The 27,880-nt window shown below is 41.8% G+C and overlaps 1 protein-coding gene across 1 annotated transcript in view; it reads left to right on the forward strand.

The window, feature by feature from the left end:
- Positions 1-27,880, forward strand: part of Svep1 (sushi, von Willebrand factor type A, EGF and pentraxin domain containing 1) — a 168,478-nt gene that overhangs the window by 63,219 nt on the left and 77,379 nt on the right. The window contains exons 6-14 of the mRNA XM_032903665.1: positions 4,399-4,578; positions 9,590-9,784; positions 11,842-11,960; positions 16,935-17,064; positions 21,157-21,264; positions 21,992-22,123; positions 23,230-23,424; positions 24,642-24,763; positions 26,929-27,037. Coding sequence (XP_032759556.1) covers positions 4,399-4,578; positions 9,590-9,784; positions 11,842-11,960; positions 16,935-17,064; positions 21,157-21,264; positions 21,992-22,123; positions 23,230-23,424; positions 24,642-24,763; positions 26,929-27,037 — 1,290 coding nt within the window. The remainder of the gene's footprint in view (positions 1-4,398; positions 4,579-9,589; positions 9,785-11,841; positions 11,961-16,934; positions 17,065-21,156; positions 21,265-21,991; positions 22,124-23,229; positions 23,425-24,641; positions 24,764-26,928; positions 27,038-27,880) is intronic.

Below are 27,880 nucleotides of genomic sequence, written 5' to 3' on the forward strand. Positions count from 1 at the left end.
GAATATATTTCTAGGATTCTGAGAGAAAAAGACTTAGAATATTTGCAGTCTCACAGCCACTGTTGAAGGGTGAGGGTGAAGGAAGGTCATTTTCTGTCAACCGGTAAAAGCCACACATCCTTCCTGAAGCAATTGTTCTGACCACATTTGAAACATTTTCCTTGGAGCCACCAGTTCTAGCAGCTGCCAGCTCCATGGGAAATGTCTACTCCTTCCTGCATAGTGGACAGGGAAGACGATGACATTTTAACTCTCTACCTGTGACTTTACAAAGAAGAGTGGGGCGATCAGTCCACTGTCCCTTCTGAGAAAGGTCCTGACCCTGCCTTCCTGCTTTTTAGAATCTAAACCCAAACCTTCTGTCCTACACTAACAGCCATAAAGGTCCATAGTACCTCTCTGAAAGCTTTGTTTGCACCCCTTGTCTCAGGCCTTTGATCTTTGTCTGCCTAGCCCTCACCCCTTGCCTACCTCTTCAGTCTGAGAGGCGTGACCCTGGAGTGCTCACTACAGCCCCCCATCATTCCAGCCCTAGGCTGTGTCAGGCTCACTCAAGGAAGCATGTGTGTTACTGGGTTAGGGATTTATTTTGGAGGTCAAACCCTATACAATTTGGGAAGGAAATTGAAGTAGAAAGCCCAGAAGATAAGTCGAAGCATCAGAATCCCCCAAGACTCGATCTGAGATCCCAGGCCTGTCAAGCTTCAGAGATGGAAACCACCAGGTACACTCAAACATTCTGTGGAGTCCAAGAAAGCCTTGCCCTCTATGTAGCCATGCCCCTGTGGCTCTGTAGCCAGAAGTGGACATGGGCCACCATGATTGTCTATGAGGATGTAGAGGCAAGTAGGGACAAGATGGAAGGCACTGGGCCTCCATACATTTGTCCATCACTGACCCTGACTACAGTGACCACTGCAACTCTTCTGTCTCCCAAAGCGAGTGTGGGCTTCTCTTCTGAGCAAGCCTGACCTGGGATCACAGTAAGAATTCTGACCGACATATTTCTAGCTTGACCAACCTCTTACATTAGCAGCTACCACAGCCATCTGCACTGCTGATTAACTGTTAGACTGTTAATATACACTGCTAATGTAGACTTAATGTAGAATGTATTCTTTCCTCTCCTCTCTCCCAAGTTATAACTCCAGCAAACGAAAAATTCCAACTCGACAGAGACGCATACTGATAAGCATACATTATACAACAATAGACATATATTCAGAGGTCTGAGTGAACCACCCATTAAAATAAAAAGCTCTCTTTTATGTGACTTCAGTTGCTATTCTGCTTTAGACATTGTGATCGCAAGTGGGAAGATTTGACAAGACCATGGGTTGTCCTAAAATTCCGGCAGCTTCACTACCGAGCCACTGCTTAGATCACCTTTAAGTAGACTTGTCCTGAGTGAAGACTTGGGTCCTTCCTGTCCCACATTGTCAATGCCTTCTGGGCTTACTTGAGATCCAATACAACAAAACGTATACTATATATCATCAAAGCCAAAGAGTATATTTCCTATTTTTGTGTCTGTAAAATCGGGATGCACCTTGAAAGCAGCAGCAAAAAGCAGGTTCACGGGCACAGCTGTGGCTTTAGCAGTGGCTCATACATAACGGTGCGTCTGGGACACGGAGATGTTTTGGTTGGGCACGGCTGGCTTCTGTTCCTGAGGGAGAGGTATGGCGACGTAGTATTTTATAGGTGTGACAAAGGGGCAGAGAGTAACTTTAATTATGTCGTAGTTTTTATAAAAATATACGATGGAGTCAGGAAGGAAACACTAGGGAAAATTCCTTGTCTTTGGACTACACTATCAATATTATGTAACGTTGGCTTCCTTCTTGTGCCTCTTAGTGGAGCACTCATTCCTCTTCATAAAGCACTCACGCTCATTTTTTTTTTAATTTTCTTTGAATTATGTGTCTCATTCTAAACCACAAAGGGAGGCTTTGGTTGTGCCTCGGGGACAGCTAGCTAAAACCCAGCAGCACAGAAAATTAAATCCTGGGATACTAGGTGTTTCCTGAGGAAAAGTTTCAACAGCAAGAAGCCTGTTACCATCAGATGCTCTCTGTTTCCAGTGATAGACAAAAGTCACAAATTGGACATGGACAGGAAATGTATATCAGGAAAAAACAATTCACCTTTAAGACAAGACCCACAGCACGTTTGTAGGCCTGCCGTTCGTTGTCTATGTTATTTAATAGATGGTTCTCTTATAGCACAAGACTGGGCTCCTGTGTCTATCTTCCAGCTTCAGTCGTCTTTCTAAATTACTCATGGTTGTATAACCTGCTCATAATAATTGTATACAGTTTTATGGAGTAGAGTGAGTCAGTACATGTGTACAATGAGGGTCAATTAGGGGAAGCTGCTGTTGTCTAAATTAACCACAGGAACGTCTCTGAAACAAATGCAAATTGAGAAACAAAAACAATTGTGAGCCGAATCTAGTAATTAAATGTCATAATATGAAAACATGTCAATAAACACCCACTCTTGAATGAAGAGTGTAAAAACGTTTAAGAAATAAATAGAAATGACTGCGCTTGATTTGCTTTCCCTGAGGAGCAATAGAAGGTTATTTAAAAGCCAACGTTTGAGAAGCGATACAGCTCGTATCTGTGACGCCAGCTCTAATTTGCCCTGAGCACTCAGGAGAGATGCTACAAATCCAGTTCATCTTGGCTCTGGGAAGCTGGGGTTTGGTTGTTTTGTTTGTTTGTTTGTTTGTTTGTTTGTTTTTGAGTTTTTTTTGAGGTTTTTTTTTTTTAACTGAAGCTAAAAGCAGTTGCCTGGCGTGATTTTCTATTTTATATATCTCAATCATAGAAATTTATCTCGCTTGCCTTTTAAACCAACTCAGCAGTAAGCATGACACTCTGTGTGGTGGTCACATTCGGTGACAGTCCTGTGTGGCAGGCAGAGTATTTTGATAAGCATTTTATTGCTAATTGCCTTCAGCCCAAATTGTCCCAGCCATGGCAAAGGACAGGGTTTCATATTTATCCTCTCACTTAATTCTTGAGTTTCCTCTATGGGGTAATAAATCTGAAACATATTTAATTCACTGACTATTTATGCCCTGTCAACTGATGTAACTTGAATGAGTTCCCACAAAATAAATTCTGCCAGTAACCAGTAGATATATGTATAAGCTTGAATATTTTTGTGAGTTTTCTTACAACCTATTTTCTTACAAACCTATTTTTTAAAAGTTTCGAAATAAACAAATACACAGTCTTGCTATTAAAATAAAACCGGCTCGTGCATAAACGCACAGCGAGAGTCCTCCCAATAGTCTTGTTTTCCAAATGCCATGTTGAGGATCCTCTGGGGACTGCTCTTCTGCCTTGAAGTGCTTCACGGTGCTGTCTGCAGTCCAGCTGAGCATGGCTCTTTCGTAGGGTCTTTTTGTTTGTCCTTTGTTCAGTATCTGTCCCTAAAGAACTGATGAAGGAAATGCTTGGTTGCTGCATTGAAAGAATTCGACTTGTATGTAGCTCCTGGTATCAACGTTCCAAATACCGATGCCTCGAGACCCAAGGGTTTTCTCTCATCTAAAAGGAGGATGGCGTAGACGGCCCAGAGCTGGTGGAAGAACCCCATCGGCACCGGAGACTAAGGCTTCTTTAGTGCTTCTGTGCCGTCATTGTAAGGCATGGCACTTTTCCTACGGTGCTGGTAAATGTGCAGCAGGATGCTGACGTCGCTTCTATGGGGAAAAGGGAGGAGAAAGGGAAGACAGAATAGCACCCCATCAACTGGGAAAAAATCTCACTTAAATTCAGCTGTATCTCGTTGGCGCTTGTTAGCTGCAGTGGAGTTGGGGAACAATGACTGGCACGTTATGAATGCTGGGTTACGCTGGGAAGAATTGGCTGCTGGGTGAGTAATTCACAGGCTCTGCTACAGCACCTGGAAACAAGCTATATCATTATATTAATGCAGATTGACAGTAAGAATGAGGTTTTGCAGGGAGTGTGTGAGAAGAAAGGAGAGAAAACACCGGGAGGATTAGAGTGACTATCAGAAAGTAGGATACTAAACTTAAGGTGGCAGAAAGTGGACAGGTTGGCCCAAGCTGTGACTATTGAAGAGCCCAGGGTGTATCTCGGAGGTCTAAGAGCTGAGTTGATCTTCAGCTTGAAACTTCTATCCTAGAAAAAGAAAAGCACTTCCTTTTGTTGGAACATAGCCTGGAAAGTCACAGCAAAGGCCCAGCGGAGGGCTGGCTGCAGGTACTTCTGTCTAGGAGCCAACGAGGGCGTGTTATATATCTCTTGACACATAAAGACAGAAAATTGTCCTGTTCATAACACAAAGTCGTTATTAAAGTAACAGTTCCACTTCTGTCTATGTTTAGTAAAATGTAACTGTTGACATTTTCTACAGTGAGAACATGTCCCCATCTCCGACAGCCCAAACACGGCCACATCAGCTGCTCCACTGTGGAAATGTCCTACAACACTGTGTGTTTGGTTACCTGCAATGAAGGATACAGATTAGAAGGACACGCTAAGCTTACCTGTCAAGGAAATGCCCAGTGGGATGGCACAGAGCCGCGGTGTGTGGGTAAGTGGCTGGAAGGCGTGAGGTCTGAGCAGGTCATTTGTCCAAGATTCTGCAAAGACCTGGAGCTGAACACGTGCTCTTGAAACATGTGGGTAAGCATGTACCTATACACATGTGCAGTGTTGTAGATGGACACATAAGGATAGATATGTTCATATGTGCATATGGATAAACATGCCCACACACAGTGCTGTAGATGAATATGTGTGGATAAACACGTACATATGCACATAATGCTGTAGATGTATGTGTATAGATAAATATGTTCATATGCACACGCAGTGCTGTAGATGAATACATGTGGATAAGCATATACATACGCACACACAGTGCTGTAGATGCATTGGCAAATACATTTGATACATGTAGACAAATATGTATGTATGCACACACAGTGCTGTAGGTGTATACATATGGATAAATATGTTCATATGCACACACAGTGCTATAGATGAATACGTGTGGACAAACACATACACATGCACACACACAGTGCTGTAGATGCACTCTGAGCCTTGGAACCTTTTACTCCTCTCTCCCCACATGACACTGCAAAACTTCCAATGCCCTCACTGTCGCCGCTCTTTGAGGCATAACTTATACAATGTGCCCAGTGAAAAGCCCCAGCTCCACTGTTAAGAAGATTCCAACCTTCAATTCGGTTTTCCAGCTCACTGAACTTTACAGCTCCAATGGGCAAGGCACACACGCATACAAGCACACACACACGTACACACACATGCACATGCACACGCACACACACATACGCACCCACACCAAGGAGAGCTTGAATGGATTTTCTAGAAAAGCAAAGGCTTTACGATCACTTTATTTGTTGAATGTCATTTCTCCTCATCTTGTGGAAAGGACGTAACTATAAACTAGCAAATTTTAAAATCTTTTTAGGGAAAAAATTAAATCCTGAGTGTTCAATTCCAAGTAAAGACAAGTTGCATGCAAATTTGACAATGATATAATTGTCAAAATAAAAGAAAATGAATGATAAGGGGGGTGAGATGTGGTAGAACTCTAATGGGAAAATATTTTAAATGAATTAATAAAATAGAATTTAAAATGTAAGACAGGGGAGAAGAATGAGCCAAAGGAGTTAGGGGAAAGCACAGAGGAGAGGGAAAGAGCTCTAACGTGAGGGGCTGCGTGACCCTGTGCATGGGAATAAAAAGCAGCTCACACAGCCCAGGGTTTCTAGGGAAGGGCAGATCCTGGAGTGAATTAAAAAGAAATCAGAAATGCAGGCAAGTACTACTCATAAAAACGGGGGAAATATTATCATAGTGGTAATCATCTCTCTGAAACTGCCTGAAGGATCAGGGAGTTGGAAAGTAAGGAGACTTTTTCAAACTAGAAAAAATTAAACTATTTAGAGTATGTGTAAGTGCCTACACACACCTGTACACACACATGTGTGCATGCGTGCACACACACACACACACATGCGCGCACGCGTGCGCGCGCACGAGTGCTTCTGCACATTCTCAGCCATGCCATGACACACATATGGAGGTCAAAGAACATGTTTCAAGGGTTAGTTCTCTCCTTGCCCCTATGGGCCCCAGGAATTGAACTCATGTTGTGAGGCTTGGTGGCAAGTGCCTTTATCTGATGAGCATCCCACTGACATCCTTCAAACTTTGGGGACAAAACCCAATAATTCTCAAGCCATGTAATTTGGTGTAGAAAGCTATCTAATTCATATTATCATTTTGCTCCCAACCTAGTAACTACTAACAATAACAACAAAACCCCGGAACCATAAACTAACTAGATATATAGAACTACTAACAAATATAAAAACAACCTACATCCAGAATGTTCTACCAAAACAAGGAGATTTTATCCTAGAACTCTAGTAAGGGTTTAAAATGGGGAAATATATCAGCATAACTCACTGCTTCATTACAGCAAATAGGAAAAAAGTCATGTGGTTGTTTAGTATAAGAGAAGAAGTGTACTCCATTTTAAGCACATTTTAAACAGAATCATAATTAAAGAGGTAGCTTACTAGCTAAGAGCACTCACTGCTCTTCAGATGTTCCAAGATCAATTCCCAGCACCCACGTGGAGGGTTATAATAGTCTGTAATTCCAGTTCCGGGGGATCTGATGTCCTCTCTGACCTCTGCGGGCACCACACCGTGCACATAGTGAGCACACGATGTCCGCCATAAACCTGCGACTATTAGGATGATTCTAAACAGACAGTGTTATAGAAACTGGGGGGAAAGAGAAGACTGAGATCAACCGCCCTGCTTCCTATCAACCCTAACAATGAACCACAAGATTGGGGGCACTGATACCCAATCTCTTCATTACTGGTGGATTGCTAAAAAGTAAAATTAATCTACCCCAAATACTGAGAGTTCATCCGAGTCGTAAGAGTAGCCATTAAGCAGCCAGTATTTATATTATGAGAATTAGGAGAGACGGTGAAGGTCACATTCACAAGATTGGTTTAAATGAGCTGGGAGTACAGTTCAGTGCTTACCTAGCAGGCATGGAGTCCAGGGTCCATCTCCCTGCACCTTATGAAAATGAACACTGCAGCACACATCTATAATTTTAAAAGCTTGGGAAGTAGAGGCAGGACAACCATAAGTTCAAAGTCATCCTTGGTTATTTAGCAAATTCAAGAACCTCCTGGATTTTTGAGTCACTGTTTCAAAGGACAAAACAAATAAAAACCTACAAAATACGCATATGTATTCATTTATAGTATATACACATATATGCGTTTATGTATGCATACACAAAATGCAGCCTTATTCCATAGCCTAAGTGGGGTTTATCTTTTGTGCCCCCCCTTTTAAAGTTAGAGAGTTCTTTCAGGGTTTTTCTAGAAAGTTATACAGTCAAAAATCACTAGGATAAGCACGAAAAAGAAGAGCAAAGGGTATAGTAAATAAAAGTTGATCTCCTTGATTTTAAATACATGCTAAAACTGCAAAACAATGAGATAATGTGAAGATTGCAGACATCTCAAGGGGCAACATAGCTCATGAAACTTACAGAGTTCATGTGTTACTAAGAAAACATCACAGATCAGTTAAGGACAAAAGATGTATTCAAGAGATCGCACAAGAAAATCTGTTAACTCTTTGGGGAGAAAAAATGAAAATTTTCCTTTTTTAAATTTAATTTTCTTTACTTATTCACTTTCCATCCTCCTCCCTGCCCCCTCCCAGCCACTCCCTTCCCACAATCTTTCTCCCTTTCTCCTCTGAGTGGATGGGAGACCCCTGGGTATCCCCGACCCATGACAATTTTCTTATTTCTCTAATTCACATCAATCGCTGGAGTAAATTCTTTTAAACATTAAAATATTCAGTAAAATAAATAAATAAAGCCACTAAAACATAAAAGGAAATCTGTTCCTATGTGTAAGTGAACACTAGCCAATTTCAGAATTTATTGAGCATAAAAGAAATAGGTATTGAAATATTAGGAAGGCAGACATCAGTATATTAGATGAGATAAAATTAAAAGCTATATTCACTTAAGTACAATGAGTAAGCAATAACAAAGAGGATAAAAATTCAACGATTCTCAGAGTCAACAGTGAACTGCGTTACATTGTGGAGGGTGGACCCTAACAAGGAACATCGAACTTTGAATATTCATTGCACTGGAACCAGCAATTTTACTGTGCTTTTCCTTCTGATCATAGCAGACAAGGAAGGATACTAGAGTAGGTCCACAAAGCTTACCCTGTTCAAACACAGAGATAAACTAGTTCCTTGGGAAAGAAGGCTTTCACTGTTCCAGAATGGATTGAGAGAAATCAAGTCAAGGAGGCGTGTGATAAGGCGTTTGCTGATAGTCTGCGTAGGAGCAGGCGTGTTCGGCCACTGTCTGCTGGGTGACAGGATACTTATTGCCGGGTTCCATGTATGCTCAGTTCTTTTGTTTGTAGTAGAGAATAGCAATACTTCTTCCCTATATGGGATTAAGTCAACACAAGCAAGCTCTGACAGCAAGGCGCTGCCACAGTAGGTACGGAACAAATGCTGACTTGTATTATGTGAAGAGGAGGAGAGACACTGTAAATAATAGCTTCCTAGAATCTCCACTATAATAAATTTCTATACATATACACACATGCACACACATACTATACATATACACACATGCACATACACATACTATACATATATACACATGCACACACATACTATTCATATACACACATGCACACACACATACTCTACATATATATACACACATGCACACACACACACACACACACACACACACACACACGGACTCCTAGCCTTGATTTACCACCTCTGTTTTCAGTGTACCTAACCCACCTGCTAGTCTTTGTGCTGAAGATAATAAGAGGGGTCAAGGCCCCCGTTGTAACACAGCCGTCTGTAGGAAGAGGTGAAGACTTTTCTCAAATACACTCATTTAATGAGAGGACCCAAAAGCTGATAAAAAAATAAAATCAGTTGCTGAAGACATCACTGAATCGATGAAAGATGGAGTCAAGTTTATCCTTCAAAAGCATAACTTATACCACCAATAGCAACTGAAGTTTCTAGAAGCAGATGATAAAAGTCACAATCAGTGAAATGCTAGAGACTTTAAGGTTTTGATACAGTAGTGAAATAGCAAAAGATGGTCTGGGGACATAGCTCAATCCATAGAGCGCTTGTTCACCCCATAGGAAACCTGGGGTTCGATCCCACATAAAACCAGGGGTAGCTGTTCACACCTTCAATCCGACCTCTCAGGAGGTTGGAAGCAGGAGGATGAGAAGTTCAGGGTCATTCTTGGCTGCATGGCAATTTGAGGCCAGCCTGGGCTATAGTTAAAGAGAGATAACCAAAGATGTCGTCTCATACTTGTGTAGTATATCACACACAAGCGTTTAGAGGTGGGCTACGTCAATCTAACATAGCAAGGTTACATTTGTGTGTGAGGTAAAGAGAATCTGTGTCCTTTCTAATTTGTGGAACCTGAGTAACATGGCTGTCATTTCTCTGAAACAGAACGCCACTGTGGCACTTTCCAGAAGCCCAAGGGCGTCATCATTTCTCCACCCAGCTGCGGCAAGCAGCTGGCCAAGCCTGGGATGGTCTGTCAGCTGAGCTGCCGCCAGGGGTACATTTTATCTGGGATCCGAGAAGTGAGATGCACCACATCTGGGAAGTGGAGTGCCAGAGTTCAGACAGCTGTGTGCAAAGGTAGGTCCTGCGTGAGGCAGGAGAAAAACCGAATTCCTGGACGCTGGCATGTGAGCGATGGGTAGGGCTGCCCCTCTGTGGGTCATGCTGCAAACCTACCGTTACATGAGAGGTAAAAGCTATGTGTGAATCAGAAAGACTCTGGTTCAAACAAGTGACTTTACAACAATCCAGTCAGGAGAGAAGGACAGAAGAAATTGAAATTCAAAGATGACACAAGTGCTGGAATCCGCTGAGAGCTCCCATTGGGAGATGGAGGCCTTTGAAGAAAGTCTGATGTATATAATGCAGGGGGCAGGAGGGGCCCAAAGGAACGAGAGCTGTGCGCCTTTGAAGCCTGTTAGAGTGTCATTTACCCCACAGCAAGAACAAACCGTGGTAATGACAGTGTTAAAAACAAGAAAGAGTCCTAAGAAATAAAAATAGTGTAAAAATAGTCCTGAGGAAAAAGTGTGTGTGTGTGTGCGAGTGCATGTGTGTGTGAGTGTGTGCAGGTGCGTGTGTGCATGTGTGCGTGTGTGCATGCGTGTGTGAGTGTGTGCAGGTGCATGTGTGCATTTGGATGTGTGCATGTGTACATTCGTGTGTGTGTGTGTGTGTGTGTGTGTGTGTGTGTGTGTGTGTGTGTGTTCCAGAAGATGAGGGAAATATAAGCATAAGAACCAGAACGGATATTGTTGAAATGTCGCTAATCTGGAGTGTCAAACTGAGGATCCCTTTGGAATAAACAGGTAATAAATAAGAAACCTGAGTACCTCAGCTGATTGAACCCAAGAGGCTGAAGTTAAGAGATGTGAATGAAATCAAGAGAGCACATATGTATCTCACAGACCCAGAAGTTGAGGGGGAAAGGGGTCCAGATGTAGAAAAGTGTTCCTAAGAGATCTTTAGTCCCCCGAGTAGCTTCTGAGCGCTGGGCTGACAGGCTGAAATTTCCCTGAGAGCTATTTCTAAGTTGCAGAGTTAATGAGGAAAACTCAAGTTTCTAGAGAAGAAGAAACTGTACCAAAGAACATGAGTCGGATTCACATCGCAACCAAGCCTCAGGAGATGGAGAGAAAACAAGCGTGAAAAAAATCAAATCCAACTCACTGATTAGTGAACAATGAATGAGAACTGCAATCGCTTTTCAAAAAAGAATTAACTGCTGTGCATCTTCCTAGGGAAAACTAGACATTGAATCCAATTCTAGAGAAACAATAAGATGAGATACACTATAGGCAATTCAGATACAACCACCTGGGAAATTTAGTAGACCTCATTTGACACCATTTAGAAGTAGAAGATGCATTCTAACCCACGACAAGAACTTGACTTTACTATGTGGCGCAGTACGATGCTAGCAAGCTCAAGTCAGCATTTGTAGTGTGTAAAGTGTTTCCACTGTAATGAGCCTCATTAGTTTTAATTTGCTGCTTGTTTAATAGCACATTCTGGGACTGCTAATTAATTCTGATTGATAGCCCCATTTTCAAGGGTAGTTTCTGCCCCAGTCAGCCTCCATTTTCCTCCATTTATTCATCTGTTTCATTAAATAAAATATTGACCAGGTCCCCACTGTCTGCTAGGCACTAAATAAAACAACAGGGTGAGAAATATGCTTTTTCTTCAACTAAATGGGGGGGTCTGTTTCACAATGGCATGCCACATTTTGTGGTTGGGAAGTACAGAGACTACGAAGTCTCTGGGAGTGAGCATGCCAAGTGTTTTGGGAGAGCCAGGAGCAGCTTTTGAGCTTAGTGTGAAAAGACTTGTAGTGCTCTTGAGGTATCGGGGAAGAAGGCATTAAGGCAGGCCAAGAAAAGAATCTGGGCAAAGGCCCAAGTACAGGGCAGACTGTAGAGAGTGCTTCATGGGCTACACAGCAAGGCCAGTCCAGAAAGGAGCCCCTAAGTCACACAAGATAAACCACACAAAATAGCCATGTGGTCTGCATTAAATGGTAATCAGCATATTAAAATAATAAAGTATTAATATGGCCAGATTTTTTACCACCTTTTAAAAATAAATGTATGTGTCAGGATGTTTCATTGAGTTATGGTTTTTTTCTGGGTCAGACGTGGAGGCTCCACAAATCAGCTGTCCAAATGACATCGAGGCAAAGACTGAGGGACAGCAGGACTCTGCTAATGTCACTTGGCAAGTCCCAACAGCTAAAGACAACTCTGGTGAAAAGGTAAGTCTGGCCTGAACATCCCCATCCTTCCCAAATGGATTCTAAATGAACTACATGAGAGAGGCAGAAATTCTACTATACCCTAACAATGAGGTGGAAATATATACTACACCCATAACTGCTAATGCCTCATCTGGAGACAACAACCAGCATTGAGTTTTTAAGTAGAAATGTCAGATAAGAATCTGACAGAAGGGCTGGAGAGATGGCTCAGTGGTTAAGAGCACTGACTGCTCTTCCAGAGGTCCTGAGTTCAAATCCCAGCAACTACATGGTGGCTCACAACCATCTGTAATGGGATCCGATGCCCTCTTCTGGTGTGCATGAAGACAGCGACAGTGTACTCACATAAAATAAATAAAATCTTTATAAAAAAAAAAGAATTTGACAGAAACATCTTGTTTCATAAGTTTGTTGTATTTCCACTAAGGTCTCATCATTGATGAGTTTTCATCCCTTGGGTAGTTCTGAAAAAAAAAAAAACTAGGAAAAGAAAGATGTGGAACCAACCTTGATTCCTAGTCCTGAAGCTGTCTTTTAGATGATAAACTCCAAAGGAATGCATTTTAACCAAATCTGAAGGATGTGATATGAGTATGTTTTCCAGAATCCAGCCTTACTCAGTATTTTAACATTACATGTACTCTAGTAGCTTCCCATCAGCTGGTAGGGAAAAGCTTAATTTAGGAATTAGGAATGTGGTTTCCTGTGTCCAGATGTAAGAAGATATCATTAAGCAGCATTTGCTTCCACGGCTGAGTATAAAAATAAGTGTAAGCTCTTCCAGGCAAACCAATAATAATTGTTCTGATAATTGTGTTGAATAGATTTATATTCAAAGTAGCTTTTAAAATTCTGACCTCCAGGACTAAACATAAGGAGGTGTCCTCAGGCACACTATGAATACTTTTTATTCAACACACAAACATGTGCATCCTCATCAATGTGGAGCATTAGGAAGCGCAGAGAGGGAGATGCATTTTAGGATCTGATGAGACAATGCAGCAAGTGTAGCATCTTTGTGTACAGGGATGCAGAAATCATATGTCCATTAGTCTCTGAGATAAGATAGCCCAGCAGCATCAATAGGAAGCAGGAAGCATGTCTTTATTTCCCCCTCCTAATCTTAGGCAGGGTCTCAAAGGCCGGACCAATACCGCTTTGTCTTTTATTCCCTATTGCCTAGAGAACCAACAATGAGGTTTTTCAGTGTTGCCTTTGTTTTTCTCAATCACTTCTCACATTCTTACACTCAACTCATGAAGTTGAGTCCAAATCCCATTGCCTGACTCTTGACTCCCAACCCAGTCACCATCACCCTGTCAGATAGTTCAACTCCTGCAACAAAAGCTAACAGGAAAAATATGAGGAATTTGCTGTGATAGTGCACCCCTGGGAATGTGTAGTCATTTTTAGAAAAGCTCTGTAAATGAGAAGAATGGATCCAGGGAAGCAGGATACTCCATGAAAGCAATACCTATCGTGGCTTATAGGATCCTGTGCATAGAAGACCAAATACATGCCTAGGAATCTATGGCTCATTAGCTCAACGAATGCTTTAATGTCTTAGTTAGGGTTTCCATTGCTACAAAGAGACCATGACCAAGGCAACTCTCATAAAAGACAACATTTAATCGGGGCTGGCTTACAGGCTCGGAGGTTCATTCCATTATCATCAAGGTGGGAGCATGGCAGCATCCAGGCAGACATGGCACAAGAGGAGCTGAGAGTTCTGCATCTTGTTCTGAAGGCCAACAGGAGAACACTGGCATCCTCAGGCAGCTAGGAGGAAGCTCTCTCAAAGCCCACCCCCACAGTGACATACTTCCTTCAAGAAGGCCACACCTACTCCAAGCAGGCCACACTTTCTAAGAGTGCCACTCCTTGAACCAAGGATACTGAAACTACCACATTCCACTCCCTGGGTCAAGCATATTCAAACTGCCATACTCGTATTAAGGAATGTAGACATTGTGTCAAAGAAAGGCCTCCCGACATTAGAGCAGACTCAATGGTAGTAAAATGGCACCATGAACATGTAGTCTCAACATTGCCATCATACAGACTGTGAGGTCACTACATTTAGCCCATCTGGATGAATCAGGATAATCTTTTCATTTTATAATTCTTAATTCAGTCATATCATCTAAATGCCTTTTGCTATATAAGGTAACGCTCACAAGTTCAAGAGAAGACCTGGATGTCTTTTGAGCTACCACAAAGGAGAAGAATGCAAATTTGCCTAAAAGAGGGGAAATAGAAATGGAAGGACCCATTTGTGGACCAAGAGGTTGGATATACATGAAAAGCTATTGTTTGTGGCCCGTGGTCAGACTCAAAGCAGAGTTGGAGGGGTCTTCCAGAAAAAGGGGGAGAGAGAGAGAGAGACAGAGAGAGAGAGAGAGAGAGAGAGAGAGAGAGAGAGAGAGAGAGAGAGAGATTCTGGAAGTTTGAAGAAAAAGAGGAGAGGGCCAACTAGAGAAATAGAGCGGGATTATTGGACACTGTTGAGAGATGGTTTGAGATTAGTGATCATTCATTAGAGCAAGATTGATCTCCACACTAATATCTTCAGAACCAGGAGGATTTTTTTGGAACAGGCATAATGAAGCAGGCGAGGTAGTTTTTCTGTAATATAGAATAGTAAAAAAAAAAAAAAAAAAAAGAGCAAGGTAAAGCAATTTCAGAGCTTACTGTAACAATGCCCAACAAACACGAACTCAAGGGGGATAAAAGAAAGAACAACCCAGGTTTCTGGGAGGAGCTTTTTCTAGACTGTTGCCTTTCCTCTGATCATCCCTTAGGGCAATTCAAAATGGGAGGTTTATTGGTGGGAAAATAGGATGCTAAATTATAGGTATAATGTGATAAAAAAAAAAACCCTCTAATTGTATGACTCAACTTGAACAAACTCAAGTGGGAAAAATATCAATAAAAAGAATAACTGGTTTTTCCCAGTCTTAGACTTGGTTACTTTGGGATATGAAAACAACTTCTTTCTGTAATTAAAATCCACTTGCAAGGATTAAAAAGAAGAATCTTGCTATCGAAATAAAAATTTGAATCTTATATGCACTTCAAAGCTTTGTCCTGTTATATAGCCCAGAGCTGGCCCAAGGGATAGAGAAATCAGCACGGTGAATGCTCTTTCATTTATTCTGTACCCACACCCAACTCCTCCTTGGGCTTCCCTAGAGTCAGAGTTGGTAACGTCAGTAGAATCACGACCACCGCAACAGTGTCTTTGTCCTCCAGCACCAGTGAATGTTCCATTCTAAAGCAAAAGAATTCTACAGATGTTATTAAAGAATAGATTTTGAGGTAGGAAGACTATCATTTGTTATCTAAGTGAGCCTTGCTCAAAAGCCATGGCCCTTAGGAAAGGAGCACCAGCCCCAGCTCTGGTTGGAGAGTTCTGATGGCAAAGGAGCTAGAGATGTGGGTGGGAGTGAGAAGGGCTCTAAGGGCATCGCTGGCTTAAGAAGCTGGAGGAAGGATCCATTCTGTACACTCCTATGCTATGGCCTTTATGTGAGAAAAGTGAAGAACCAGACGGACTTCTGCTAACACCTACTGGGGTTTAACTAGTTCCGCTCCCCCATTCACTGAGAGTCTGGGTGTTGGGGAACCACTAGAGTATGGGCAACCATCAATGACTATAGCCCTGAAAACAATGATTTCCTGTCTCCCAGCAGCCCTCAACTACCATCACTCCCAAGCAGGAGCCACTCTTTCAATCCCCTCGCAGACCTAGGAAAGATGCTAAGCTTTTGAGTCTCTTAATTGGTTAAAAAAAAATACCATCAAATACATACAAATCCTTATCAAATCACCTCATAAAGTGCTCTCTAAGCTTATTTGAAATACTTTAGAATTCTAGTGAAAATCAATGTATTTTACTATATAATATTTTTACCCGTGTGTCATTTCTTTGTTTTAAAATTTTTTAAAAATTTTATGTATCTGAGTACACTGTAGCTGTCTTCAGACACACCAGAAGGGGGCATCAGATCCCATTACAGATGGTTGTGAGCCACCATGTGGTTGCTGGGAATCGAACTCAGGTCCTCTGGAAGAGCAGTCAGTGCTCTTAATCACTGAGTCATCTCTCCGGCCCCTCATTTAACTTCTTAATGTAACAAACTGGGAAAAAAAACTTTAGACAGGTTATGAAGCTTATTATATAACATGCTAATATAGTTTTATTACTTCACAATTTCTAAGCTAATGGGGAAGAAAGAATCTATTGTAATATTATGGAAAGACGAGAATGTAATCTTTGCTGAACACTGAGAGACTTGGGTTGGGATATTGAACAGCATTGGAGAGCTTTGTGTAGCATGTATGAGACCCAAGTTTTCATCCACAGCACCACACGAATATCCCAAAATAAAAACATGACTAAAACTCGGGCCTGCACCAAACTTTTCACTTAACACAGTTAAAGGTATTTAATACAGGGCTGAGAACTCTGACACCATAGTCCCAGACAGAGGGGATGCAGACTGTTACTATGCTGTAGGAAAGAACATTTTATCACCTATCGGTAAAATACTGATAGGCTGGGGTCAAGTCGATAGTGCAAGGAAATAGTAAAAACATGTTTTAAATGGTATACAAAACTGTTTGCAAGAGTGACACTCAGAACCAAACTGAAAGGTCTTCAGCATATTCTCTGAAAGAAATAATATTTGTGTGCAGAACATGACAGAAGCACTTAAAAGTTGTTCTACGCTCTGAAGGCCGTGCAAGAGTATGAAAGCATTCTACTGTATTATGCTAAAAATCTAAGAAATAATATGTATGCTCCCTCTATAAACAGTGAATGAGCAGTCTCAAAAATCACCACGAGGACTTGCTTCCTCCCCTTTTTCCCTGTATGAAATGCCGTATCACCTTATTCATTTAGTGACCATATATAAATGAGAGGATGATGTACTACTGACATTATTAAATATTACTTGTCTCCATAAGGTGTCAGTCCATGTCCATCCAGCCTTCAGCCCACCTTACCTCTTCCCAATTGGAGAAGTGGCCATCACCTACACGGCAACCGACTCATCCGGTAACCAAGCCAGCTGCACTTTCTACATTAAGGTTATAGGTAAGTCTCCAAATCATGTAGTTTGTTTAGAAAGACAATCCTTTATATCGATCGCTGTCTGCGGCCCAGGTTCTTCCTCCTGGCATTGAAACCCTCATACCTCGCTCTCAGAGCCCTCCATATCTTTAACTGTCACCCTCTCTATTTCTGCCCAGATAAGCTCTTTGGAAAGTTCCAGATGGCTGGTACCTCTTTTTATTTACCTGCCATTTATTCTCAAAGTCATTTAAGACTAGACTCTGTGCCTTCTGCTCCTATAATATCATTGCCATCAAGGTCACCAACAATCTGTTGTGACTCTCAACTGCCATTCCTATGATCCCCTCCTAGACCCACGACTGAATATTGACCACCTGAGTCTCTTAATGATTTACTTAAGGTCCCATCAAATACATAAGCTGCTTATCGAATCACCTCATAACGAGCTCTCTGAGCTTAATTAAGCTTTTTAAAAACTCGAATGGAAAACAAGTAGATGTTACTATGTAAGCGTTTTCACTCGGGTATAATTTAACTTCTTAACCTAACGCAAGTATCACACTTGAAAAAAGTACTTTACATAATGTTTATTTTATAGCATGCTGTGGTATACAGCATTTTTTTCTGAAAGGAATCATACTTCATACTTCATATGATGGGGCCATTTAAAAGTTATCCTAAGTTCTGAAGGTCAAGTGTGCTCTCATTTTTTCATTCCTCTCTTACACAGTCTTTCCTCTGGGCTTATTTTCTTAGCCATCCCTTTCTTCCCTACCTCTTTTTCTCCCCTGGCTTCTCTGCCACCAGTCTGCGTTGGGCACTAACTCCCATCTTGCCTTTTCCTCCTTTGTTTCTTCATTACTTCTCAGACATTGATGAGCGCCCAAGCTTCCGGCCTTAGACCTCTACTCTTTCTCTGTGGTTTTCCTGTGTGGTTCTGTTGACTGACAACCCACACCTGTCTGTCTCCAGCTTGGATCTCTTTTCTGAAACCCAAACCTATGATTAATTAAATTAAATTAAAACTATGATTTAATTAAAGTAGTAAACCTCATCTAGGATGTGGCATGGTGACTCATGCCTGTAGTCCCAGCTCTAGGGAGGCTAAGACATAAGGATCATTCATGTAGCCTGGAATTCATAGCAAGTTCCAGGTTAGCCCAGGCTAGCCCGAGCTACCAGAGGAGCTTTGTCTAAAAGGAAAGACAAAAGGTTTTCCCACATGGATGTGCCACAGTCATCTCAGACCCAACTAATAGATGCCCAGCCCAGAAAAGTCAATGGCAGAGCTACAGAGCAAAATCCAGGAAGCTATCCTTGGCTCTTTCTCCTCAATCACCAAACCCAGTAAGTTATCAAATTCCATACAGTTCACCTACCTAATCTCTCCAGTCTCTCCATCGTCACAACCACTAAACTGACCCTCTGCCTCCACTGGTTCATCCAAAAGGACAGTGACGATCTGCTCCTCTATTAAGTGACCGTGGAGTTTTTAATAAGACATATAAATCACTTGAATCAAAGCCTGATACACATTATCTTTGTAAAAGCTAGATAACAACATATTCAATGTTTATTTTTATATGTATAGTGTATGAGTGTTTTGACTATATATATTTAATGTACAGTCATATCCCAGGAGGTTATGAAAGGACATCATATCTCCTAGAATTTAAGTTAAAGACGATTGAAAACCACCACGTGGGTGCTGGAGGGAAAACCTGGGACATCCGTAAGAGCAGCAAGTGTTCTTAACTGCTGACCCATCTCTCCAGCCCCTACATTTTGCTCTGGCTGTTATAGATCTATTTCCATTGCATTTAACTTAGGTATACTCAATTCATTTTATTGTATGAGGTTTACACAGCTCCTTAAAGTAAGGAATGTATCTCACACTGGCCTGACAGCCTGAGTTATAAGTTTAGATTAACATGGGACTCCAGTAAAATCTAATCAGCCTAACTCCTTTTCCAGTATTTAGCTTTCTAGCTGTTTTGTCCACGTTGTGTTAAATGCAGGCTTTACCTGCATGAAAAACAGATCTTTTTATCTGGTTTTATGACTTCAAATATGAAAGTGTGGCTTAAGAGTTTGCCAAGTATGTCTTTTATAAGAAGAGTTGGGATGATGAAGTAGAAAATGTGTACTTGTGTGCCTAGCTAGACATTAGCTGAATTTCCAAACTGGTAAAGAGAAAGTAGAGAGGGACACGGGAGGCAGATAACGGGTGATGGAGACAGGAAACACCCCCAAGTCTATATATTTCTCCTTGTCTCCGTGGTGCGGATGGGTAAGGGAGGCTGGTGCTGGCCTTCAGGACGGCTGCCTGCCTACAACAAACAGCGATTGATTAAGTTCCAGTCAGCTCCTGTACCCACGATTAACTTTTCAGATGTTCAGCTAAACCAGATAAGCTTAGATGACGTTGGAATGCTGGTTTGTTGTTTGGTTGGGGGTAAATAACGACTGCTTTCAGGTTAACCGTGAGCTGACTGATTCAGTGTTCTCGAAGAGCACTGGCCTGCCAGAAGCACTTCTCCTTCTGTTGCTTTATTTAAGCTCCTTGTTTTGAGCACCTGCTGGGGGCCAGGAGTTATGTTATTCAGTGGAGAAGGGACTCCATTTTACAGAGCTAGCCATCTAGGGTAGCACTAAGCCCAAGTTATTATACTCATAAAATGTCAAGTGAGTAAGAAAGACAGAGACTGGGCATTTACTCATAAAACCTAGGTTAAAATGGAAATACGTGTGTTCTCAGGGGTATACCTCAGTTTCAAGATGTGCTTTCATGAACAGACCCAAATGTCTTGGCCTTGGTTCAGTGACTACAAGTTATTAACTTAATGACTTCAAGCAAGTTCCTTAAGTTTGTCTGGTCTATGTCCTCACATAAAAAAAAAATTAAAATAGTAATTTGTACTTCATCCTTCAGACTTCAAAGGTGTATAATTAAGAACACTTTGAATATGTAAAATCTATAATGAGATTGAAATCCCTTCCTGAGTTATTTCTTTACTATCCTTTACTGATATGTACACATCAGTATATATTTATATATACACATATATGTATTGTACAACATATATAATATATAATACATATCGTATATACATACATATATATCAGTATATATATTTTTATGACATTCAACCAGTACTTTAAAACATGGCTTTCCCATTCCATCTCAAAACCAACTACTCTAAGCACACTTCTGTTATGATAAAATGCCCTGACATTTTCCAAAAGCAAAGGATTTATTTGGAGTACAATTCCAAGTTGCAGTTGATCACTCAGGGGAAGTTGAGGCAGGAACTCAAAGCCACTACTCACATCACCTCTACAGTCCAGAGCAAAGAGAAACAAATGCATCCATGCTGCATGGTTGCTTGCTCATGCCCCGCTAGATTTCTTAACTATTACACAGTTCAGGACCCTTGCCTAGGGAATGACACCTCCTATAGTTATGCCAAGTCTCCCCGCCCCAATCAGCAGTCAACACAGTTTCCCAAAGTCCTTCCCACAGATCACCAGGATCCTTCAGTCGAGACTCCTTACTCAAATGATTCTAGGTTGTGTCAAGGCAACGGTTAAAACTCACCAGCATGCCACCCGTCAATCTGAATTCTAGTGCTCAATAAATTCATCAAAGTTGAAGGTCACAGCCCAGGACCCAATCCAGGCTTGGCCACATATCCTCGATAACTGGTGAGTCAGATAAATACTGCAAAACTTAAAAAAATAGATGCATTCATTGCGGCTACATTGGGAAGAGGGATGAAGAGATCCGCAAACCCCCAAGTCTTCTGAAGTGGGGTTAAAACTTAAGTACAGACCAAGGATCTGACCATCTATACAGTTCACCTCAATGCCTGTCCCCCCCACCACTGACCATCATTGTCTGGGCTTCAGTCTCATCCTGTAAGGCGGTCTAACAAATTTCTAGAAGACAAAGTCCACCCTGGCCAGTGCCTTTTCCTTCTCCCAGTATGAGATTACCCAGGATCATATGGGGTCCTTTGTTCCAATAATCTGGGAGTCAGACTGGTAGTCTCAGTGTCTCCTGATGCTTTAAAGAGCAGGCATGACTTTTTTGTCTGATTCCATGTTCTGCAGACGTCGAGCCTCCTGTCATAGACTGGTGCCGATCTCCACCTCCAATCCAGGTTGTAGAGAAGGAGCACCCTGCCAGTTGGGACGAGCCTCAGTTCTCAGACAACTCCGGTGAGCACAAACAGATCTTGACATAGGCCAGGTGACCCCAGCCAGGTTTTACTCTTAAAAGTTCCTTCGAATGGCAAAAGAAGTGAAAGAAATAACAGCTAAGAAGAGTGAGAAATGGCGCCAGGTGGTGCGTTTCAATGCGAGTATAATTTAACGTGGGCGTCTGGCTCAGCCATGGGGATTTCACTCCCTTCAGTATTCACTGGGCATTTATTAAACTGTTGCTAGGTTTTGAACTTGTAGGTTGTGATGAGTTTACTAAATTGAGCCTATGATGCCCTGAAAAGATAAGAATTTCTACTGGCATCCCCGTCCAATTCTGTGTATTTGCACTTGTTCCCAAATGTTAGTTGAATGGGTTACAAAAGGTCATAGGAAGGTGGGGGGCGGGGACCCGAGCAAATGTAACTGGAGTCCATTTTTAAAACATTCCCTAAAACAACAGGGGAAGCAAACCGATTTCTTAAACCACCAAGCTTTCACCCAGCAGACTGAGTCAAAGACAGATAGTTTGTTTAACAAAATTCCCTAATTGAATAGGATTTTTGAGTCTATTTTTTCTGTGCTATGGCCTAAATGTTGAATCTTCTGTTCTCTAGTAGTAGACAAATCACACTGAGTGGGTTGCTCAGCCGGTTTGCATAAATAGAAAATGGAAGCACATCAGATGGAAGGCTAATGATCTAACTGCAGAGCGATGGACTCACACCCCTTCTTCCCTCCCTAGGGGCTGAACTGGTCATTACCAGCAGTCACACACAAGGCGACCTGTTTCCTCATGGGGAAACGGTGGTGTGGTATACAGCCACCGACCCCTCAGGCAACAACAGAACCTGCGACATCCACATTGTCATAAAAGGTACTCTCTTCACCAGACTCTCCCCCAGTCTAGCTAACATTTGATGTACATGATCACTGCAGTCCTCTGTTTTATGGGGGAAGATGATAAGTGCTGAATTTTCAAGATGAAATGCTGGCAGGTTGTAAGTTTCCTGTTGTCATCCTTGACCATGTGACAGATTGTCTATGCGGGTGGCTGCTAATTCCTGTGTTGACAAGAGTACCCCAGAGGACAAGAGCCAGTTATAAAGGGATTTACTGAATTGCCTTACATGATATTGGCTGGAGAGCCAGCTATGGTTTCTGCACGTGAGTGATGCAGAGAACCCAGCTGCTACTCGCTCCAGGAAGTTGGAAGCCTGGAGGGTGCATCCTTCATCCTCATGATGCAGTCCCAGGCCAGTGAGAAAGGCCTGGAAGCTCCTTGGAGGGTTGCTGGGAAACTAAAAGTTGAAAGAACCTGGATTCTTATGTCCAGGAGTGAAGGCAACAACAAGAGATTGTCCGACACAACAGTGGGCACATCTGCTGGCTTCTTCTTCCTCTCTTTTATCCCCACCCCATCTTATCTTATTAGATGGAACTGCCCACATTTGGGGCAGGTTCTTCCCAGATGATGACTGTCCCCACCTGCCAATCATCCCTGGAAACACCTTCAGCGACTCCCGGAGGGATAGCACTTTACTAATTTTAGAGGCATCAGTCAACCTGTTAAGCTCATAGTCAAGATTCAGCCTCACGTCTGCCCTTACATGAACCGTTTCCTCTGAGATTGCAAAGCGTTCTTTAAAGACCTTGAAAGGGTGTTTGCTATATAATGTTAGCCATGTTTTATTCAAGCAGTTATTCCAGAAACCATAGTACAAAGTCAGATATACTTTTACCTTCCTATAAAATGTGCATAACTCCTAATTGCATAGTGGTACAACTTTTCAACATCTGCCCACAGTACAGGAACCACAATACAGGAAAATGTAGTCAGTGCTGCTTTCCCGTCCTGGGGACCCTTGGTAAAATGTCCCAAGGGAGTAGTAGGCAGGAGTCCTCTCCTTGACTTAGCTTTAATTCCTAGACCACACTGCTCCTACAACTATAATTGAATAATACAGTGTTATTTTGACACAGGTTCTCCCTGTGAGGTTCCCTTCACCCCTGTAAACGGGGACTTTATCTGTGCCCAGGATAGTGCTGGAGTTAACTGCAGCCTGAGCTGCCGGGAGGGCTATGATTTCACAGAAGGGTCGACTGAGAAATACTACTGTGCTTTTGAAGATGGCATCTGGAGGCCACCGTATTCTACAGAATGGCCAGACTGTGCTAGTAAGTTTCAATCCCACGCCTTTTAAAGTGCACCACCATGTGCTTTTCTACATGGCACACAGAAAATGTGCCTTACAGTGAGAATTAATGGAAAGGTGTCATGAATCAGAAATGTGTATGGTTTAAAATATCAGCCAGTGGAGTCTTGCTAGAGATTGGGTTACTATAGAAAGGCAGAACTATCTTGATCTGCTCATGATTTACCAAGCATGCGTGAGGAAGTTTGTGAGCATGGAATTCTTTGCCTGAAGTTTCTTAGTGAAAGAACTTATGGGACTTAATGTCCAGTGTAGATGATAGAAAACAGTAGATTGATGGTGTCTAGATTTAACTTAGATCCAGAGCTGCTGAGCCTGTGTGTGGGGTGGGATGGAGTGTGGGGGAGGGACTGGAGGATGCTGGGGATCGAACCCCTGGACAAACTACATTCTAAACTCTAGCAGCCCATTTGTAGAAATTTGCCTTTGTGGAAATGATACTTTCAAGGATTACAACTATACATAACAGTTAAAATTTGTAAACGTCTGTTAGTTGAAAATATAAACACATAATAAAAACTTATATAAATTTAAACAACTTTGATGTCATCTAGATCAAAGGATCTCTGGTTCACTCCACTGCTACTTTTCTCATAGGACTGGAGGTTACAGAATATTAGATCAAAGCAAACTCACGTCAGTAGCAGGGCACAGTGCCTCTCCACTGTGGTTTATTGTAGCCAGGGGATGCCTGGAAACTGTCTCTCACTGCCACCTCTCACTACAAAAGAATCTTATACTTCATGTCAGAATCGAAAAATTATTCAACTTTAAAATATTCTTTAAGGGGCATATAAAATATTAGCCATCACTATGGAATTATCATATATGTGTCTGTCCTAATCCTTGTAGAGCGTCTTAGAGGTCAGTCCTCTTCTAGGATTCAAGTTTCGAATTTCAGTTTTTTCATAGAAAACTAAAGCTCTGGACTGGGGTTATAGCTCAGTGATAGAGCGCTTACCTAGCACAAGACAACGAAGGGAAGGAGGGAAGGAAGTCGGCAAGTAACAGAGGAGAAGGGGAGGAGGGGGAGGGAAAGAGAAAAGAAGAGGGAAAGGAAGGGAGGCAAGGGGAAGGATCAGGGGCGGGGAAAAGAAAGGAAGGAGAGGGAGTAAAAAAGAAATTAAATTTGTATTGAAACTCTACCCAACTGAAGCTGTTTTGCCTAAAATTTTCTAGTAAAACGTTTTGCAAACCATGGCTTCAAGTCCTTTGAGATGCTATACAAAACCACTCGCTGTGATGACATGGATCTGTTTAAGAAGTTTTCTGCAGCGTTTGAGACTACCCTGGGGAAAATGGTATGTCACCAGGAGTCTTTGGCTGTGTGTCATGTGTTGAAAGATACTACCAAAGCTGTCTTAACTAATCTGGGTCTCTTGCAACTGAGATTTCCATTCCTAAATGTGCTCTTCTTTGGGATCCAAATTTGTATTTGTAATTACTTATGCAATTTAGACTTCTGAGATAAGTTTTAATTCAGTTTGCAAACTTTCTGAATCAGAGAGTTTAAAAAGTTTAAAGTCTTTATAGTTTAAAAATACTTGCTTTATAAGTCACACACACACACACACACACACACACCAAAAAAGCCCAAACTTTTAAGTTATATTATTTTTAAGAACTAGTTGAACATTTGAACATTTCCCTTTTTTGTTGCTGCCCTTTGGGTTTGATTTTGGACTTTGAGAAAGGGTCTCCAGTAGCCCACAGTGGCCGAAAACTCACTATGTAGCCAAGGATGGCCTTGAACTGCTCGTCCTGTTGTCTCCACCTCCCTATCACACAGCACGAGTTCTCAATCTGTAGCTTGCGACCCTAAGACCGTCTGCCTGCATCTCAGATATTTACACCATGATTCATAACGGAAGCAAGATACAGTTAAAAAGTAGCGCTGAAAGTAAGTTTGTGGTTTGTTGGGCTCACCACAATATGAGGAACTGTATTGAAGGGTCCCAGCATTAGGAAGGCAGAGAGCCACTGGATTACAGGCCTGTACCACCACACCCAGTACGTGTTACAGGGATTGTACCCAGGGCTTCATGCATGCAAAGCAGGCACTCTACCAACCTGAGCTACATCCTCATACAGCAGGATTTTCTATTGTATACATTTTTGTCTAGATCTCAAGACCGAAATGCAATGGCCCTAACTGAACGGAATGTCTAGAAGGCAGGAGCCATGCTTTTGTGTGACAGAGTGGGTGGAGATTTGTTGATTTGCTAATAAACATTATTAAAGTGCTGCTTGCCAAATGCCAAGTGCTGTTATTAAAATGTTCAGTGTGTAAACTGGGATAAGCCCTTGCTTTAAAATGTTTTACTTAAGCTAACTTGGTAGGAAAACCAATGTTGCCATTGACAGAGAATGCAGGACCGCCTGTGTTCATCTGGTCACTGTGAGTTTCAGGTCTGTATTGTAAAGGGCACTGACACACTCATAGTTTTACACCCTAGTGCAAACTAGTGAGCTATTCCTCAAATAATAGTTAGAACTCACATTAGAAGCTGTGAGCATACTGCGGTAGGTTAAAGATGGGTAAAATGGATCAGAATGTGACATTAAATGTCACATTAGCCTTTAGTCAGCATCTATGCTCTATGGGATAACCTTGGCAAGCCTTATGTACTTGTAAACTTCACATCCCAGTGAATAGATGAACAATAAACCAATTACAGGGGAAATAGACAGCATGGCAGGTAGAGAGTGCTACAGAATGAAACAGTACAGAGCATGGGAAACCTCACCTGAGGGAGGTTTTCTGTGGGAAAAGGGGAAAGAAGAGATGAGAAAGAGGAAGTGTTGTTCATGACATGGCTTCTACAAAGAAGGACAGTGAAGGTGGAGCTGACACCTTGTGAGTCTTCAAGAAGGCAGAGGGGACATGAGGGTCTGGAAACAGAAGGAAAGCTTCACAGTGGGAGCTTCACTTCCAGAGCTGCAGAAGACCTGGATTTATAATGTTTCCAGAATCATCTTTCTGGAAAACAGTCCAGAACTCTGGAAAGTTGAGTTTCATTTAGAGCAAAGGTGAAGAGGATATAGAGAAAACACAACCTTGAAAACTTCTCTTGGACTGACTCAGTTTCAGAGAACACAGGGGAGAGTTAGGGGACTAGAGAGGGGTGGGACGTAACATCAGAAAACAGGGCTAAGGATCTATGGTAGTCTCAAGTCAGAAATAGCGCAGGAGTCCTGGGCTCCCTCTGGTGGGGGACACTAGTGGAGATTAAAATGCATGGATTTAATACTGGTGGTCTGAGACAGTGAAAGGCTGAAAGGTGAAGAGGATAAAGGGAGGGAGAGAGGAGTGGATGGATAGAGGGGGAAGGGTCTTTTCATAACATGTAGAGTTCTGTAAGCATAAAGGGCCCTCGCTCATCCCATTGATGGAGACGTGAGGTCCAGGGGAGCCAGGGGTCCTCCAGAAGTGCACGGTGACTTCTGTCCTCATCTTTATTTGCAGGTCCCATCCTTTTGTAGTGATGCTGATGACATTGACTGCAGACTGGAGGATCTGACCAAAAAATACTGCATCGAATATAATTACAACTATGAAAATGGCTTTGCAATTGGTAAATAGATTACTTGTGGTGCTGATTTGCAAGATGGATTGTCAAAACAAAATTACTCCACAGGAGTGGTGGAAAACAGAAAAAGAAAGAAAAAACTAACTTTTTTTCATCAAGTAGTTTAGCATGGCTATATAATCTGGCCCTGTGATAATTCACTATGGATATTTTAAATTTTGGTGTGAAATGTCACTTTAAAATATTAATGAAAGCACTTCAGGATAAAAGTCACACTGTGGTGGCAAAATTTAAAAAGTGACCTATTACAGAATATGATCATAACAGTTACAAAGTACTTAAAGATAATTTTTAAAATATAAAACTCTATGCAGTAGAAACTCCCAGTGTCCTATGAGGGTGACGCTAGGGAGGGCTCCCAGCAATAATTTTTTTAGCTTTGCAAGTAAGCCATTTATTCAAAACAGTCCAGCATGTGAAATATCCACAGTCCTCACACCCTGGTTATAAAACGCAGTTATTAGAAGTCTAAATGTCCAAGTCTAACAAAAATTTTGAATGCTTTTCCAAGTAGACCGAAAATTTTTATCAAAGATTTTTTTCTAAGTATGGTAAATCAACTTTCCATCATTGCTACATAGTATTTCTGGGAGACTATGTAAACTGAAATCACAGAAATACCGATTCCAGCTTTTTAAGTACACACAGAGAGCCAACGAATCTCTGAAGAAAGTTTACCTAAGTGGACAAACAGGATCTCAGGCACGACTTGTTTAAAGGACATAATTAAGTGTCAGTGTGACCGGAGCAACATGAATATCACGTAATTAGCTGACTTGATTAGTTGAGTCAGACATTAAAGCAGGCGGGGCGTATAAACAGTTCCCT

This window comes from Rattus rattus, chromosome 1, assembly GCF_011064425.1.
Source record: "Rattus rattus isolate New Zealand chromosome 1, Rrattus_CSIRO_v1, whole genome shotgun sequence".
In the NCBI taxonomy this organism is placed as follows: Eukaryota; Metazoa; Chordata; class Mammalia; order Rodentia; family Muridae; genus Rattus; species Rattus rattus.